The sequence below is a fragment of the Loxodonta africana genome, chromosome 8 (genome assembly GCF_030014295.1).
Source record: "Loxodonta africana isolate mLoxAfr1 chromosome 8, mLoxAfr1.hap2, whole genome shotgun sequence".
Taxonomy (NCBI): domain Eukaryota; kingdom Metazoa; phylum Chordata; class Mammalia; order Proboscidea; family Elephantidae; genus Loxodonta; species Loxodonta africana.
The window spans coordinates 27,139,878-27,154,504 of record NC_087349.1 but is presented as its reverse complement, the minus strand read 5'-3'; the positions used below and the strand labels follow the sequence as shown (position 1 = coordinate 27,154,504).

At 40.7% G+C, this 14,627-nt stretch overlaps 1 protein-coding gene across 14 annotated transcripts in view; it reads right to left on the bottom strand.

Annotated features, from left to right (window-relative positions):
- The window catches only part of CADPS2 (calcium dependent secretion activator 2), a 614,350-nt gene that overhangs the window by 45,748 nt on the left and 553,975 nt on the right, over positions 1-14,627 (bottom strand). For 11 of the 14 annotated variants that reach the window (XM_064289775.1, XM_064289765.1, XM_064289772.1 and 8 more), the window contains 2 exons: positions 13,810-13,957; positions 6,246-6,320 (listed from right to left, as the gene is read on the bottom strand). In XM_064289775.1, coding sequence (XP_064145845.1) covers positions 6,246-6,320; positions 13,810-13,957 — 223 coding nt within the window. Of the gene's footprint in view, positions 1-6,245; positions 6,321-13,041; positions 13,057-13,809; positions 13,958-14,627 lie in introns of all 14 variants that reach the window. The other 3 variants (XM_064289767.1, XM_064289774.1, XM_010587388.3) reach the window with 1 other exon arrangement.

Genomic DNA, 14,627 nt, shown 5'->3' with positions numbered 1-14,627 from the left:
TTGCATTGTTAAAAGTCCACATGGAACCAGAATGTCATAGACTAGAGGAAAACAGGTTTCTTTCCCTGAATCAGAATATCAATGTTATGATACAATGCAATGGTCTCTTCCCCACCTTCTTTTCTCCACCTGTGAATCCACTTCTTTGAAGCTTTGTTCCACTGACTCCTACAAGGTCCTTCTAGACTCTATCTCTGAGTTAAGGATGGATATTGTTGGACAGCACAGATTTATTCAGACCATACCTTGTCTCATGAAGCATCTGAGACAACTTTCAAAACAGGACCTCTAGCTCAGATGCTGGTGCCTTCCCTCATTATTTCTTTTTCCTTAGCCCCCACTAATAAACAGACCTATCTTATTTCATATTTCCTCTGGACTGATGTCCTCTGATAGTATGTATTATTACTTTTGAGCACATCCTTGGATTTGAACAAGTGCTTTCTGAATATATGGCCTTGAACCAAACAAGTAAAGGTAACTAAATTAATTTCCCCAGGCTGGTTGGGGAGATATTTTAACTACGTCCTCTAGGCAGCCAGGTACATGTAAGACTTACCCCTCTGTCCATCTTATTCTTAAGAGAAATTCAGGAGAAAATACTTCAGGTTATTAGAGAGAAAGAAAGAGAGAGAATGTGTGTACTTCAGACGGAAAGAGTATATTCTTTTCTAAATCCCTCTCACAAGATTGCTATAATCTTTTAATTCATACTCAGAATTTGCTGAGATCCTCTTACAGGAAAGCAGTCATTCTGAGAGTTGTCACGTCTTATCTTTGATCTGTTGGCCATTTCCCCTCACCAATTCTTACTCTCAGCCCTCCCAGTGTTTCTTCAGCATCCTCATCATTACATACAATGAATTCCACTCTCATCTATCTGGCTTACAGCTTGCCCTAACTGACTACTTGCTCAAACTGGTCTCCCAGGGTGTATGTGTGTCCAGAACAAATACCAAAGGAGGGTACACAGGGCGATTAGTACAATCCGGATAAGCGGACTGGAGGGTGAAGCTACCACTCTTCTGTGATGTTCTGTGTAGTGTAGATTATAGACTTATGAATCCCTGGGTTCAAGTCCTGGGTCTGCTGCTATCTACCATGTCATGTTGAGCTCCATCTCCTCATTTGTGAATAAGGCAATGGGACTCTGGTGATCAGGCTTGCCTTGGAAGATGGGTCACCCTGGCTCTAGGTCTCCTTCCCCTTCTCATTCAGAGCAGCTTGGTTTTGATTGGTGCAATACTTCGGGGTGTTATCTAAGATATATTTGAAGAAATTCTAAGAATTCTTAAAAAGCTCCTGGTCAATGATATCAAGGTTCTCTTCCAAATCTAGCATTCTGCATGTTACGGGGTTCTAGACAAGAGATGCAGGTTCCTGGCAGAATCCATGCAGAAATGTATGCAAGGATTTTAGTTTTAGCCTGAGAAAAGGCCATAGATTTTTTTTTTTTAAATCTAATAATTCTTATTTTTTGATGAGGAAACTGACTTGTCAAGGGGGCCAAGTTATTGATGTGAAGAAACAAGACTATGACCCTGCTCTTCTGGCTATAACACATTTTGGTTGATTTAATTAGTTTTAATATTTAATTTGTTCTGTTGTACATATGGTCGCTATGAGTTGGAACAAAATTGATGGTACCTAACAACAACAACAATTTCAAAAAACCCCAAACCTGTTGCCATGGAGTCGATTCTGACTCACAGCCACCCTACAGAACAGAGTAGAACAGTCCATTAGGGTTTCCAAGGAGCTGCTGGTGGATCTGAACTGCCAACCTTTTGGAGCAGCCAAGCCCTTAACCACTGTGCCAGCAGGGCTTTATTTTTATATAACGTGGCAATAAATCTGACATTTCTTATACCCTTTCTTTGGCAAGATTTGAAGTTCCTCCCGTCAATTTTTTTTTTTTTTCCAGTAAAAATGATCTAAGTTCCTTTCTGGCCAGGCAGACCATTATTTTCACCCCTTCCTGTAAGGTTGCTTTCCATTTCTTCCATAGGGGTTCCAGTTACAAAGCACCTGCCTGAGAACAGCAGCCACTGATACGGAATCATTTTCAATTGTTGAGGTCTTAAAATCACATTGATATTTGGAGCCCATATCCTTCCTCTGAACTGCAGACTCAAATATCTGAACGCCTCCTTGGCACCTTTTCCCTGGGATGTCTCCGAGGCAGCTCCCAGTCAGTGTGTCCAGAACTGACATGGTGGTCTCTCCCTCCACATCTGTTCCATTCCAGGTTCCCTGCATCAGTGAATGACATCACCACCCACCTGGTGGCTCAAGCTATAAACTTAGGAATGATCCTTAATGTTTTCCTTGCCCTCTCCATTACTAACACTTGCCTATTGCACAGCTTAAACGTCTTTGGACTATTCCACCAAGACAGCATGGTCTCTCACCAAGACCAGCATAACAGCCTCCTAACTCTTTCTCCTTGCCTTCACTGACTTTGCCCTGTTTTCAATGTTTGCTATAGGCAGTAAGATAAACCATCTCGAAGCACAAATGGGATTAATTCCCCGCCCCAACTCCCTACACCCCTAACCACTCAGTGACCTTCCCACGACTCTTAGGATGAAGACTTTTCAGTCCTTAGTGCAATGGCCACCCCTCAGCCCCATCTTGCACCATGTGCCTAACACTTGCAGTTTTTCTGCCTAAATGCTCCTCTCTTCTCTCTTCTGGTTAACTCTTGCATCTTCTGGAACTCAGCTCAAGCTCTGCCCCCTTGAGAAAGCTTTTCCTTTTCTCCCTAATCAGATGCACCCACTCCACTGTAGGCTCTCCTATGCGATGCATTTGCCTGAGTGTAATTTAACATTTGTTTCTGTGTCCTCCCGGGGGTCACCAAGCTCTCTGTGGACAGGGACCTTGTCTGTTTTGCTCAGCACCGTATTCCTGCACTGAGCATGCTGCCCGGCACACAGCTGCGGCCTGCAACTGTAAGACTGAGGGCCATCGATTTCAGTCCTTTCTTGGTACAATGTCATTTTTCATTAGGGATCCCGTGAAAGGATATAATCTTATGCACAGTACTTTATTCCATGTTCTAGGTTATGGATGAAACAGAACCAAATATGCTGCCAGAGCAAGTTTCTTAAGTTTTTCATCTTCTCTTACTGCCACTCATACAGCAAACACTCACTGAGTGGTTGTTATATGGCAAGCACTGTGCTAAGCACAATGAATAAAGAGAACAAGACTTCTGTCCCCAAAGGGTTCGGAGACAAAGATGTAAGCACATGGGAAATGCAAGAAGGAATGTACACACGAGGCACTGGTGAAGAGAGAGCTGTTTGTCTGCAGGGTGAGGCGGCTTGGAGAGAATAATGACAGTTTCCTAGGTGAGTGATAAGAGGGAAGGAGGAAAAGGCTTTCGAAGGCTTTTGGAAAGATAGAGGTGCAATTCACTGTGGGGCCACTAGAACTCTGGAAGGGCCAGAGCACGAGATGAGATCACTGGAGACGCAAGAGCAATTCCACCGTGAAGAGACTTGCAGGTAATACTAAAAAGTTTTCTCATGGGCCAACCTTTCATGAACTATATTCTAAGGAACATTAATCTTCTGCAAGTTACTATCAGGAATTCTGGAATAAAGGGTCTGGGGAGGTGCTAAGTGTGGGGACCTCGTACTCTCAAATACTGCATGGTCACGGCCTTTAAGGAACCCTGTTGACCCCCTGCTGTTCAATTTGGACTCACAGTGACCCTATAGGACAGAGTAGAGCTGCCCCATAGGGATTCTAAGGCTTTCATCTTTATGGAAGCAGACTGCTACATCTTTCTCTGGTGAACTGACTGGTGGTTTTGAACCACTGACTTTTTGGTTAGCAGCTGAGCACTTAACTACTATACCACCAGGGCTCCTTTCAGGGAAGCCAGTATTCCCCAAATTTGTGAGCAATCTCTTTTCATGGAATACCAACTAAACTTGAGGTGGACTGCGGGCATAATTAGGCAGCACTGGCACAGGCAGTAGGCAGCATCTACAACATATTATGGGTTGGCAAAAAAAATCAGCCGATCGTATTTCAGAAAGGTTACTGTGTGGGGAGCTGGCTGGAGGAAGGGGGGACATGGTGGAGACTGAAGAGGCAAGAAGTGAGGAGGGTCTAGAAGAGTGTGGCAATGCCAATGAGAATGGAGTGGGAGGGGAGGGGGCCTTTAGAAGATTGTCTCTTGTGTGTCTTCTTGTACGAGGAGCTTGAGAGGATTCTAGGACGATGACAATCTTAGGAGAGTGAAGCTTCACAAGGGAGTAGGCAGGACCGATAACGGAGATGGCAAAACAAGACAGCTCTTGGGGTGATAGCAATGTGGGTGTTTACAGATATTGAGCTTGTGGGGATGTACAGGAAGTCACCAAAATATGAGTTTAGAGATGATAACAACATTGGTGTAGGGAAATTACTAGTAAGTATTACTGGAGATTAAAGAAGTTCCTATTGTCAAGTATTTGGAGCAGCAGCCGGCACGCCGTAAGAACTACCTAAGTATTAGCTGATGCTGTTGCTCTTGGTGTTGCTGATATTACCTACAAACCCACATTTCCGGCGGCTTCCTGTACATCTTCATAAGGTCAATGTCTGTAAAAGCCCTTGTAACACAATGGTTTAGCACTCTGCTGCTAACTGAAAGGTTTGAACCTCTCTCTGCAGGGAGAATGGCCTGACAATTTGCTCCTGTAAAGATTACAGCCTAGAAAACTCTAATTGGCAGTTTTTTGGGGTTCCTATGATTCAATATCAACTCGATGGCACATAATAACAGAAACAACAAATACTACTTTATAGGCGAGGAAACTGAGGCACAGAGAAGTTAAATATCTTGCCCACTGTCAAACAGTTAACAAGTCAGGATTTTGAACTCAGGGAGTGTGGTCTGAAGCTGGGCTTTGAACGTGCTGCCTCTCTGGGACAAAGTTGGGAATCAATGGCACATAGTTAAAGCCAGAAATGTGAAAATAACAAAAGACTGTAGAATGAGATCAAAAAGCAGACTGAAGATGGAAGCACAAGAAACACAGTATTTAGCTGCTAAAACCTAAACCAAACCCGCTGCGTCAAGTTGATTCCGACTCATAGCAACCCTATAGGTCAGCGTAGAACTGCCCCGTAGGGTTTCCAAGGAGCAGGTGGTGGATTTGAACTGCTGACCTTTGGTTAACAACCAAGCTCTTAACCACTACACCACCTGGGCTCCATTTAGCTGCTGGTGGAGAGAGAAGGACACAGAGAAGGAAAGCCAGGACCTTTTCTAGGCACAGAAAGTGTGTGTGCAGGAGGGGTATATATAGTTGAATGCTACACGAGACTGAGAGTCTTGGCTCATTCTCTTATTATTTATGAAGAAATGTGGGATAAGGAGAGGATTTTACTGAAGCAGGGTTGAAGAAGTGAGATAAAAAGAAGGAAGTGTGGCTTCCTCTTTATCCAAATGCAGCAAAATGTCTATCAGAAATGCGTGTTTGAGCTATCTCAAAGTGGCTTTTCCTTTGTTTTGTACATTCTTCCAGTTGTTGTATGAAGCCTGATTTGGGGTTCTTGAATCAGGCCTCATGGGAACAAGAGCTGTATCTGCTCATGTGAAAGCGCCACTCAGAGGATACCCAGACTCTCTCCCCACCCACTTTAAGCTCCTGGTGCTCTTGGGTTCTGTCTTCCTTTCCCTATTGTTCCCTGATCTCAAATGCCACCCATGGCAGTCAGTGACACCTCAGTGGATTTCATCCGCTAACCTCTTCCAAAAGGCACACCCATTTAAGCTTCGTGTGACAGCTTTTGTCAAACATATTTCAAGCATCAAATAGGAATTTGTGGGGGTACTCCTGGGAGTAGGGAACCTCATACCTCGCTCTGTCAGCTTTTTTTGTCAGCCTAGAGTCCAGCACTAGAGCTGTACTGTTGTCACCCCAACTAGGACTGACAGCTACTCAAACCAGCCTTGGCGTTAAAACCAATAGTAAGAGGACACAAACGTGAACTAATGATCATCACCGAAGACCCAGGTCTTTTTAAGAAGAAAAGCCACAATTCAATATAAACAAAAAATCAGTAGGTTTGCGATCAGGAGTGTTTATATTCTTTCTTGCTCATATCTTTTCTTAAAATTGGGTATTTTCTTAAATTTGTTTTGCAACAACTAGATGTGTATAAGATAGCTATTTCTAAAAACTCTCACTTGAAAATTATTTTAAAATTTGATTTAAAAAGATGAACAAGTAATACATTACCTTTGAAACTAGCAGTGAAATGACGTCTTTTACTGTGTTGTCAATCAAATCGTCTATTTTTGAATGGTACTGTTGCTGGATATCAAAGGACAAAAGACGGGTTAGTTGATACGAACACAAAACTTCCGTCACAAGCCAGAAATGTGTTAAAGTTGCTAGTTATGATATATATCAGCTTTACTTAAAAGGACCATTTTCAACATTAGAAGAACAAAACCTTCCAAACGATCCACCAAGCAATACTTCTTACATTGTGGTTTGAAAATTCTCCTATGTGCACTGTTGAGTTAAGCAGCTAATGGGGTTATTATTTAGATGAATTGAGTTCTCGTTCTTATTCAGACGGAGGAATGTGAAGGATACTTTTTGTCTTCTTCTCTGTAATTAAGGTGGCCATGTATGTTTCTAAAGGGTGGATTTAGCTGGAGAAGCAAAAAGACTAGAAAAAGATTTAATTAATACAGCATTTCATGTCTGACAACTCTCCTTCCTAAGTTATTTAAAATGTGCTTTAGAAGTAAAACGAGCGCCCAATTGTTCGTGCTAAAAGGAACTTTTTGTCAGCACAGGGAGCAGCAGTTTATACAATTCTTACAATATGCTCAAGCAAGGGCACAATGAAAATTTCATCAACAAAGGTGAATAGATGGTAACAAATTAATAGGCCCTAAAAGGTATAATGAAATGATGCTCAATCCATAGTTTTATTCCTTCTTCCTCATAAAAAGAAGGCGCCTTTAAAGAAATACAAAAAAGATGTATTTAAAGTAAACCTGAAAGACTCTTTTTTTGCTTTCTTTAGAAAATACTAGAGTGTTCCATTCTGAAATTAGCAGAGCCTGGGCTTCTACGGTATGCGAAGGCACATCCATTTAAACAGTAATTCTTCCTTTAGAAGCATTTATCTGACAGCAGATTGTCCCCAATAGCCACTTCAGAGAAAATGTGACTTGTAAAGACTAACCCTATCTTGATGGTTCAAGGCTTCTTGGAACAGCTAACATAATGAATAGAGTGAAAGTACTCGGGTCAGTATAAACATTAGACCAACTTAACAGCTGCTGGGTGAATGGTTTCCTAAGATTAAGTTTTTTGAAAGCTATTTTTTTCCTTTCTGAAAACATGTCTCAAAGTTTCCACACAAAACAAAACATCATCTTAGATCTGCTGTGGAATATGCGAGAATGATGTTTTCTCCTGGGCTTTGCCGGTTACAAGTGGTCATCATCTACCTACATACCTATGAAGGAAAGGAGTCATAATTTTGGAGCATGTAGAGTCTTCCCCTTTGTCTTTGTGTGTGTGGGGAATGGCAAAATGGTCTAAAATCACCTACACACGTATGAACATGGAGCTCTGTGGGCATGTATTTTACCAAGCCCATCTGTCTCACTTGTAAGACTTCTCGATACCCAAACTTGTGCTCCTCCAGGGACAAATGAAACAGAATCATAGAGGTGGGTTTCTAGTGCCACAATGCTGACACTTTTGCTATCACTTGAAGAAAAAGAAAAGAGGCGAAAATAAAGAACATAGAAGAAAAAGGACCTGACCTAGCTGGCTGGCAGCTGAGGTTCTGATCTAGCCTAAATTAGTAATCTCTTTCTGAGCCAGGCAGGCCTTCACATGAACATGGCTTCAAGGCCAACCGAACAATTCCGTGCAGAGGCCTGTGTGCTGGGTAAGCCCCCCACAGACATACTTAAAAAATGAAAGGCCCCCCAGCTCCTGGCTAGAAGCCTGGCCACTAACTGGGTGGTGCAGGAGCTTATGCAAATGAATTCGCAGTGGCCCTCGAGCCTGGGAGCTCTTTTCACATCCTTCTCTCTCCAGACTCAGCATCTGTGCAGCCAGATGACATTCAATACCGACTGAGGCTCCTCTTTGGGGTGGATTAGGGAAGGGATGCTGGAAATGGGCTTCCAGCTTCTCATTTACAGTGGAAGGTGCCCTGGAACACATGGGGACTGAGGCACCCAGACCTCCACATTCTAAACTATATTTTACCCACAGCATTTATCTCCATTTGCCACACATTTTATTTTTTTAACACAAAAGAATTCAAATGTCATTAGAAGCCTTCTGGAAATGAAATAATAGGGGTTCTACATGTTAAATCTTGAGGTTAGATCCATGCTGGCAATTCTTAAAATCAAGGGATGAGCCTCTAAAGAGGTCATTTTATATGGTTTCTGTCCTATAGGGTCGCTATGAGTTGGAATCGACTCAACGGCACTGGGTACTGGGGTCTGGGCTTTATGGAAAGGCAGAGAAAGCCAATGAACCTAAGAGCCATCAAATTCTCTTATAACACAGGATCCTTAGGCTGCTGTGCTCTGATACCTGAACTAGCCATAAATAGGGAGAGAAGGAGGGAGGGAGAGAAGGAGAGAGGGAAGAAAGAAGGATGGAAAATACGGAATGAGAGAGAAGGTATAAGCAAAAGCAAAAAAAAGTATAAAAAGGAAGGAACAAAACTATACATTTTAAATGTATTATCCAAGGGGCAAACCCAAACAGCATGAGGTTTTTATAATATGGGATTTTGCTATTGTAAATTCATTTATCTGATCAGATCTGACTTACACTAACATTAAACTTATCTAGAACATCCAGAATCGGTTCTGGCTTTACAGGTGGTAGAGGTGGCCCCTATGCACTGTGGGTGAGCTTGGGGAGGTGGCCCGAGAATTCATATTTTATGTCTATATTCTGTAAAGAGAATAATCCACATAGGCTACGTATCAATAACAGAAAGTTAGGTAGGAAAAGGTATAAATCAGGGATCCAGGTAGCTTTCAAAGAAAAACACAAACACACAGAGATCACAAACAGGCAAGAGACAAATTTATCTGCATAGATGTTTGTATTACAGAAGCCAAAACTGACGGGTTTCTTTTCATGTAGATTAACAGACTGCATTTTTGATACAAATCTACAGAGTTTATTATTTTTGTTTCCACCAATAAAAATCTAAACCATTCTTACCAGAATTGCTTCAAAATAGATCAAGAATCTTGTCTACCAGGGCTTGGGTAGATTCCAGCCCGTTCTCAGGCTAATTCTCCCCATATCTGCCCTTGAAAGTAGACTCCTGTGGGCTCTGCTGCTCCACCAGATAACTAAGATGACCATTCAGGAATCCTACTTCCTTACCTCAGAAAGTCAGGGAATTCAGAGACCAGGCACAGGTCTGAAATCCTGGCATCCCTACACTGAGGGAAATATAATCGTTCACCTGACTGCTCTCAAGCAAACCCAAAAGAAATGAAGACTCAGCGAATGCCAGCACAATCCAGCATACTGAAAAGATGTTGGTCCTTCTCTTGGGATGGTATTGGATTGTTAGTTCTGGAAATGGAGGCATTTTCCTTGCTCGAGAACAAATCCCACACAAGCAGGGGCCCCTGAGTTGCCCCATTAACGTGCTTTCGTCGTCAGTGGAGGAGAACATGGAGGGGGTGGTTTTGCTGGAGGCAGATGAGTGCCCACGGCTCATGCAGTCATTTGCTTTTCTGCCCTGATGGATAACGAGGATTCTAAACACTTCCGTGGCTTTGTGATCTGTCCCTGAGGGACTGGCCTGGGATTGCTGACTCATTACACACAGCTGTCACAGAAGCAGATCATTCAGTCACTAATCGCCTCATTAAACACTATTCTGGGCTGTGGTGAGCATGTTTGCATCATCATGTGCCACATAAGAAAACAGAATAATGATTTAGGAGTGGAGAAGGGGCTGCATTGTTGAGGGTAAATAATTGAGAGGTTTTTATCTCAGCAATGACGACGTAACAAGTTTAGTACAGATTTCTGAGAATTTCTTGGTAATTTAGAAAAAAAAATCTCTGCTAGATTGAACTATGTAATGTATATTTTTATACAGTTCCAAAGTGTCCAATAAGCCAGTTTTTTAAACAAGTTTGTTGCTGTCTCTAAACTGGGATGTACTGGCTCACCTGTGCATGTAACAGAGTTACTAATTTGCAACCATTCCAAAACTTATCTTGTGCTTGTATAGAAAGGAAAAGCTGTGCAATCATGTGGAGATATGTACCGGAGAGGAAAAATAATGTATAAAACCTTTTGCACTGAAATTCTTGTTCACCACTTTTTTTTTCAGGGCTGCTAATGAGTTTTTCACCTGCACATTTTGAACTATATTAATTGTGTGACAGTTGTGAGGAACTGATTGTCTCTAGTGAGATGGTATAGACGCAGACATAATGAACAATAGCAGATTACTCTTCAAAACCATCCACCTAGCAATGCAAAGAACCATTTGAAAATGCAACAATGTTTTGTCATTTGTGTGTGTGCCTGCTTTGCTTTTTAAGTACTAGAGCAAGCTGTTTCTTACAAGGAAGGATTTTTTAAAGCTGTGACAATGAATCATTCAATCATTCATTCAACAAATATTTTACTAAGTGCCTATTGTGTGTCAGGTACTGAAGCGTATATTAAAATAAAAACAAATGAATAACTCAGTATTAATGGAAAGAGGCAAGATGATTCTATAAACCAGATGAAAAATGGATGGGCTTTGGAAGGGACTTAAGACAATATTCTTGAGCAGACAATCAAAGGCTTACATCTCGGTACTGAAAAACCTGAGGAGGTAGATAGGAGCCATTTGTTGCTAAACCAGCTGCCTGTTCAGGTCAGGTAATTAGAGATAATAATTCATGTTTTAAGTGATCAGCGAATGATAATCCCTGAACATTCTATAACACATATCAGTTACTTATTTGTAAGGGTGTATGCTATGATGGAAACCCTGTTGGCATAGTGGTTAAGAGCTATGGCTGCCAACAAAAAGGTCAGCAGTTCAAATCTACCAGGTGCTCCCTGGAAATCCTATGGGGCAGTTCAACTCTGTCCTATAGGGTTGCTATGAGCTGGAATCGACTCGACGGTAATGGGTTTTGTTTTTCTGTTTTGGTTTATGCTATGATATTGGAAATATATTTTTCCCTGAATTGCTCAAAGAATTAAATAGGTATAAACAAACCCCACTGCTGTTGAGTTGATTTCGACTCATAGCGTACCTATAAGGTGTTCAAGGCTGTAAATCTTTATGGAAGTAGACTGCCACATCATTCTCTCTCAGAGCAGCTGGTGGGTTTGAACTGCCAACATTATGGTTAGCAACTGAGCGCTTTAACCACTGCACCACCGGAACCACACATAAATACACATAAATATAAATCCTGCCCAAATAGCTAATGTCTATATCTGGGTCAGGTAGGTATGAAAACTTCACAACTGGTAGGTCTTCTCATCCACTTCCAGCTATCTAAGCCCCCTGGATGAGAATTATTAGCCTAATAAAGAGTTGCCCTGAGTTTGACTCCCTGATGTCAATTGTAAGACTTATAAGATTTAACATACTGGTGGTACAGGCTGCTAACCAAAAAGGCCAGCAGTTTGAATCCACCAGCTGCTCCCTGGAAGCCCTATGGTGCAGTTCAGCTTTGTCCTGTGGGGTCCCTATGAGTCGAAATAGACTCTATGTCAACAGGTATGGGTAGAGAACAAAAACATTTGGCTTAAAAAAGAAAAAGAATATAATGTAGTCAATCCTGTATGTGTAAATGGTTTCAAACCACGTTTCTCTGAGGTTCTGGGGTGGTACCTCAGGACTGTCCTTTGTTGGGGAGGAGGGAGGCCCATGATGGGCCGTGAGTGGGCAGAAAGATCGTATCACTGGGGGACTTGCATCTCTCTGAACCCCAAATTGGGTTGTTCTGTATGAAGTGACCTTGAGTGTAGCCTGCTGGTCTAAGTATTTAGGGCTATCAGGATACATGTTGTATGTCATCTGAAGTCTAACACTGTAATAATTGTCTGGTACTAATGAAACAAAGAGCCCTGGCGGTGCAGCGGGTAAGCATTTGGCCGCTAACTGAAAGGTTGGCAGTTTGAACCCACCAGCAGCTCCACACGAAAAAGATGTGGTAGTCTGCTTCTTTAAAGATTACTGCCTTGAAAACTCTATGAGGCAGTTCTACTTTGTTCTATAGGGTTGCATGATTCAGAATCTGAGTTGATGGCAATGGGTTTGTTCCTTTGGACTAATGAAACCTGTTGCTGTCTAGTCGATTTCGACTCATAGCGACCCTATAGGACAGAGTAGAACTGTACCATGGAGTTTCCAAGGAGCGCCTGGTGGATTTGAACTGCTGACCTTTTGGTTAGCAGCCATAGCTCTTAACCACTACGCCACCAGGGTTTCCTTGGACTAATGAAAACATATTATAGATATAGATATCTTGAAAATATTAATAATCACTCTGCTTCTAAATTTATTTAGAAATTGAATTGAAAGGAAAGCATATTGATTTGGTTTTAACTAATTTTATCTTTAAAAATGTAAGGGTAAAGGGGTTTTACTGTGGCACTGTGGAAATGTTTTGGAACTAGACAGAGGTGATGTTTACGCAACACTGTGAATGCACCAACTACCACTAAATTGTTCACTTTAAAATGGTCCGTTTTATGTTGTGTGAATTTCATCTCAATAAATTATTAACAAAAAATGTAGGGTAGTTTGCAGATACTGCAGCCTAACAGAGAAGATATTATGTAAAATATAATTATTTACATATGTTTTAATGTGTCTTTAGGCTGTTGTTAGGTTACAGTAAGCTTACACACACACACAGAAACCAAAAACCTGAAAATGGAATTAATCACATAATTTTAATTTTAGAAGATGAAAATGAAAAATGTACATTTACAAAAATAATTCAAATGATAATGTACTTTTACAAAAAAAAAAAAAGATGAGACTTACCCATTGACTACCAAACTGGATCATGCCGTGGGGGAAAAAAGACGATGAAAGAGAACATAAGGGAAGAATAAAGAAATGACGAAAAAGTAATTACAATGGAAAAAAAAGGCAACAAAATGTCAGCTTAAACAGATAATCTAAGAAAATGAGATCCATTTTCACCCAAACACCACTCTTAACAAAAATAAAGCACGGGGTAAAATAAAATTGTGTTCTTGGACAAAAAAAAAAAAAAAAAAAATATATATATATATATATATCTATACACATATATATGTAAATAAAATTAACACAATGGGATATTTATTGAAAAGATCTAGGCCTTGTTTCTGAGTATGCTTCTCCTTTATCTTTAAGAAAAAATGAAAACTTTTGTGTAAATTATCTATTTCATATGCTATTTTTTTGTGACTTGCCTTAATGGATGCAAACTCTGGTTACTCTAGATTTGTCTAAACAAAGGAGGTAGCTTCCTAATTTGCTTGTAAAAAGCAAGGTTCATGCAAATACGCAACACTTAAGCTGTTAAAAGGTATATCTGAAATTCAACGGCCACTTGTAAAATTTGAGGCAGTCTTCTTACAAAAAAGGAAAAACCCACAGGAGCAAAGTAAGGACGTTCCATTCTTGTAATAAGGAAGATCAAAGACTCGGTGTTGGAGAACTTGGTCTCTTTTTTAGCACAGTCACGTGAGTGCCTTCTGGAAACAGCACCCTCCTCTCTCAGGGCAGCCCTTGCTGCATTTCCACAGGGGGCACTTCACTTACCTCTTGTCCTCCATCCAGAGCACAGAGTTTGGTGCTTTGCTTTTTGGCATCAACTAACACATTAAACATTGTACACACTGAGGCTGGAATGCGTAAGTCAGTCGTTTTGCTTGCCTTTTGTAGCTTGAGTTCAAACGCAGTTCTTGTCCTATTCATTAAAACATGAATGCAGAGTAAAAAAAATTTGACATATGTCCCACCTGATTTGTAAAATTGAAAACAACACTACGCATGCTAATTTAAAACACGCAAATGAAGAGTGAGCAGTGTTGCAGTCCTTGGGAGCAAGGGCCCGGGACATCTTCTCCTAAGGTGTCACATATGAAAGATCAGACTGTGATATTTTATATTAAGCCTAGCTTTATACAGTCACTCAGACCACAGGTCTACTCAAATGAAGCTAATTGTTATATCCAGTGTATCACATTTAATGGAAAACCTCCTAATTTCACTTAACTGCCTGAATTAACTTCCAAATAGAAAAATCATATGCTTCTCTGTATTAAAGCAGAACAAATCTTCTATGTGAGGACTTATCAAAAACAAAAGACAAAAAAAAAAACCAAAAACTGGAAGTCTTGAAAACTCCAAACATTACAATTAAGGTACAAGAGAGAATGTGTAATTGTTTTATGTCACTTAGGTTCTCTTTCAAATACTCAATGTTGCAATTAGGTTTTTGAAAGAAACTCTATAACAAGTATTTTGGAATTTATTTTGCTAAAGTAGCCAGAGAATATCCATAGATTTGAAACATCAGCATCTCAAATGACAAATGGGACTTTTTTTTTTTTAAACATTAAATAATCTGATCCATA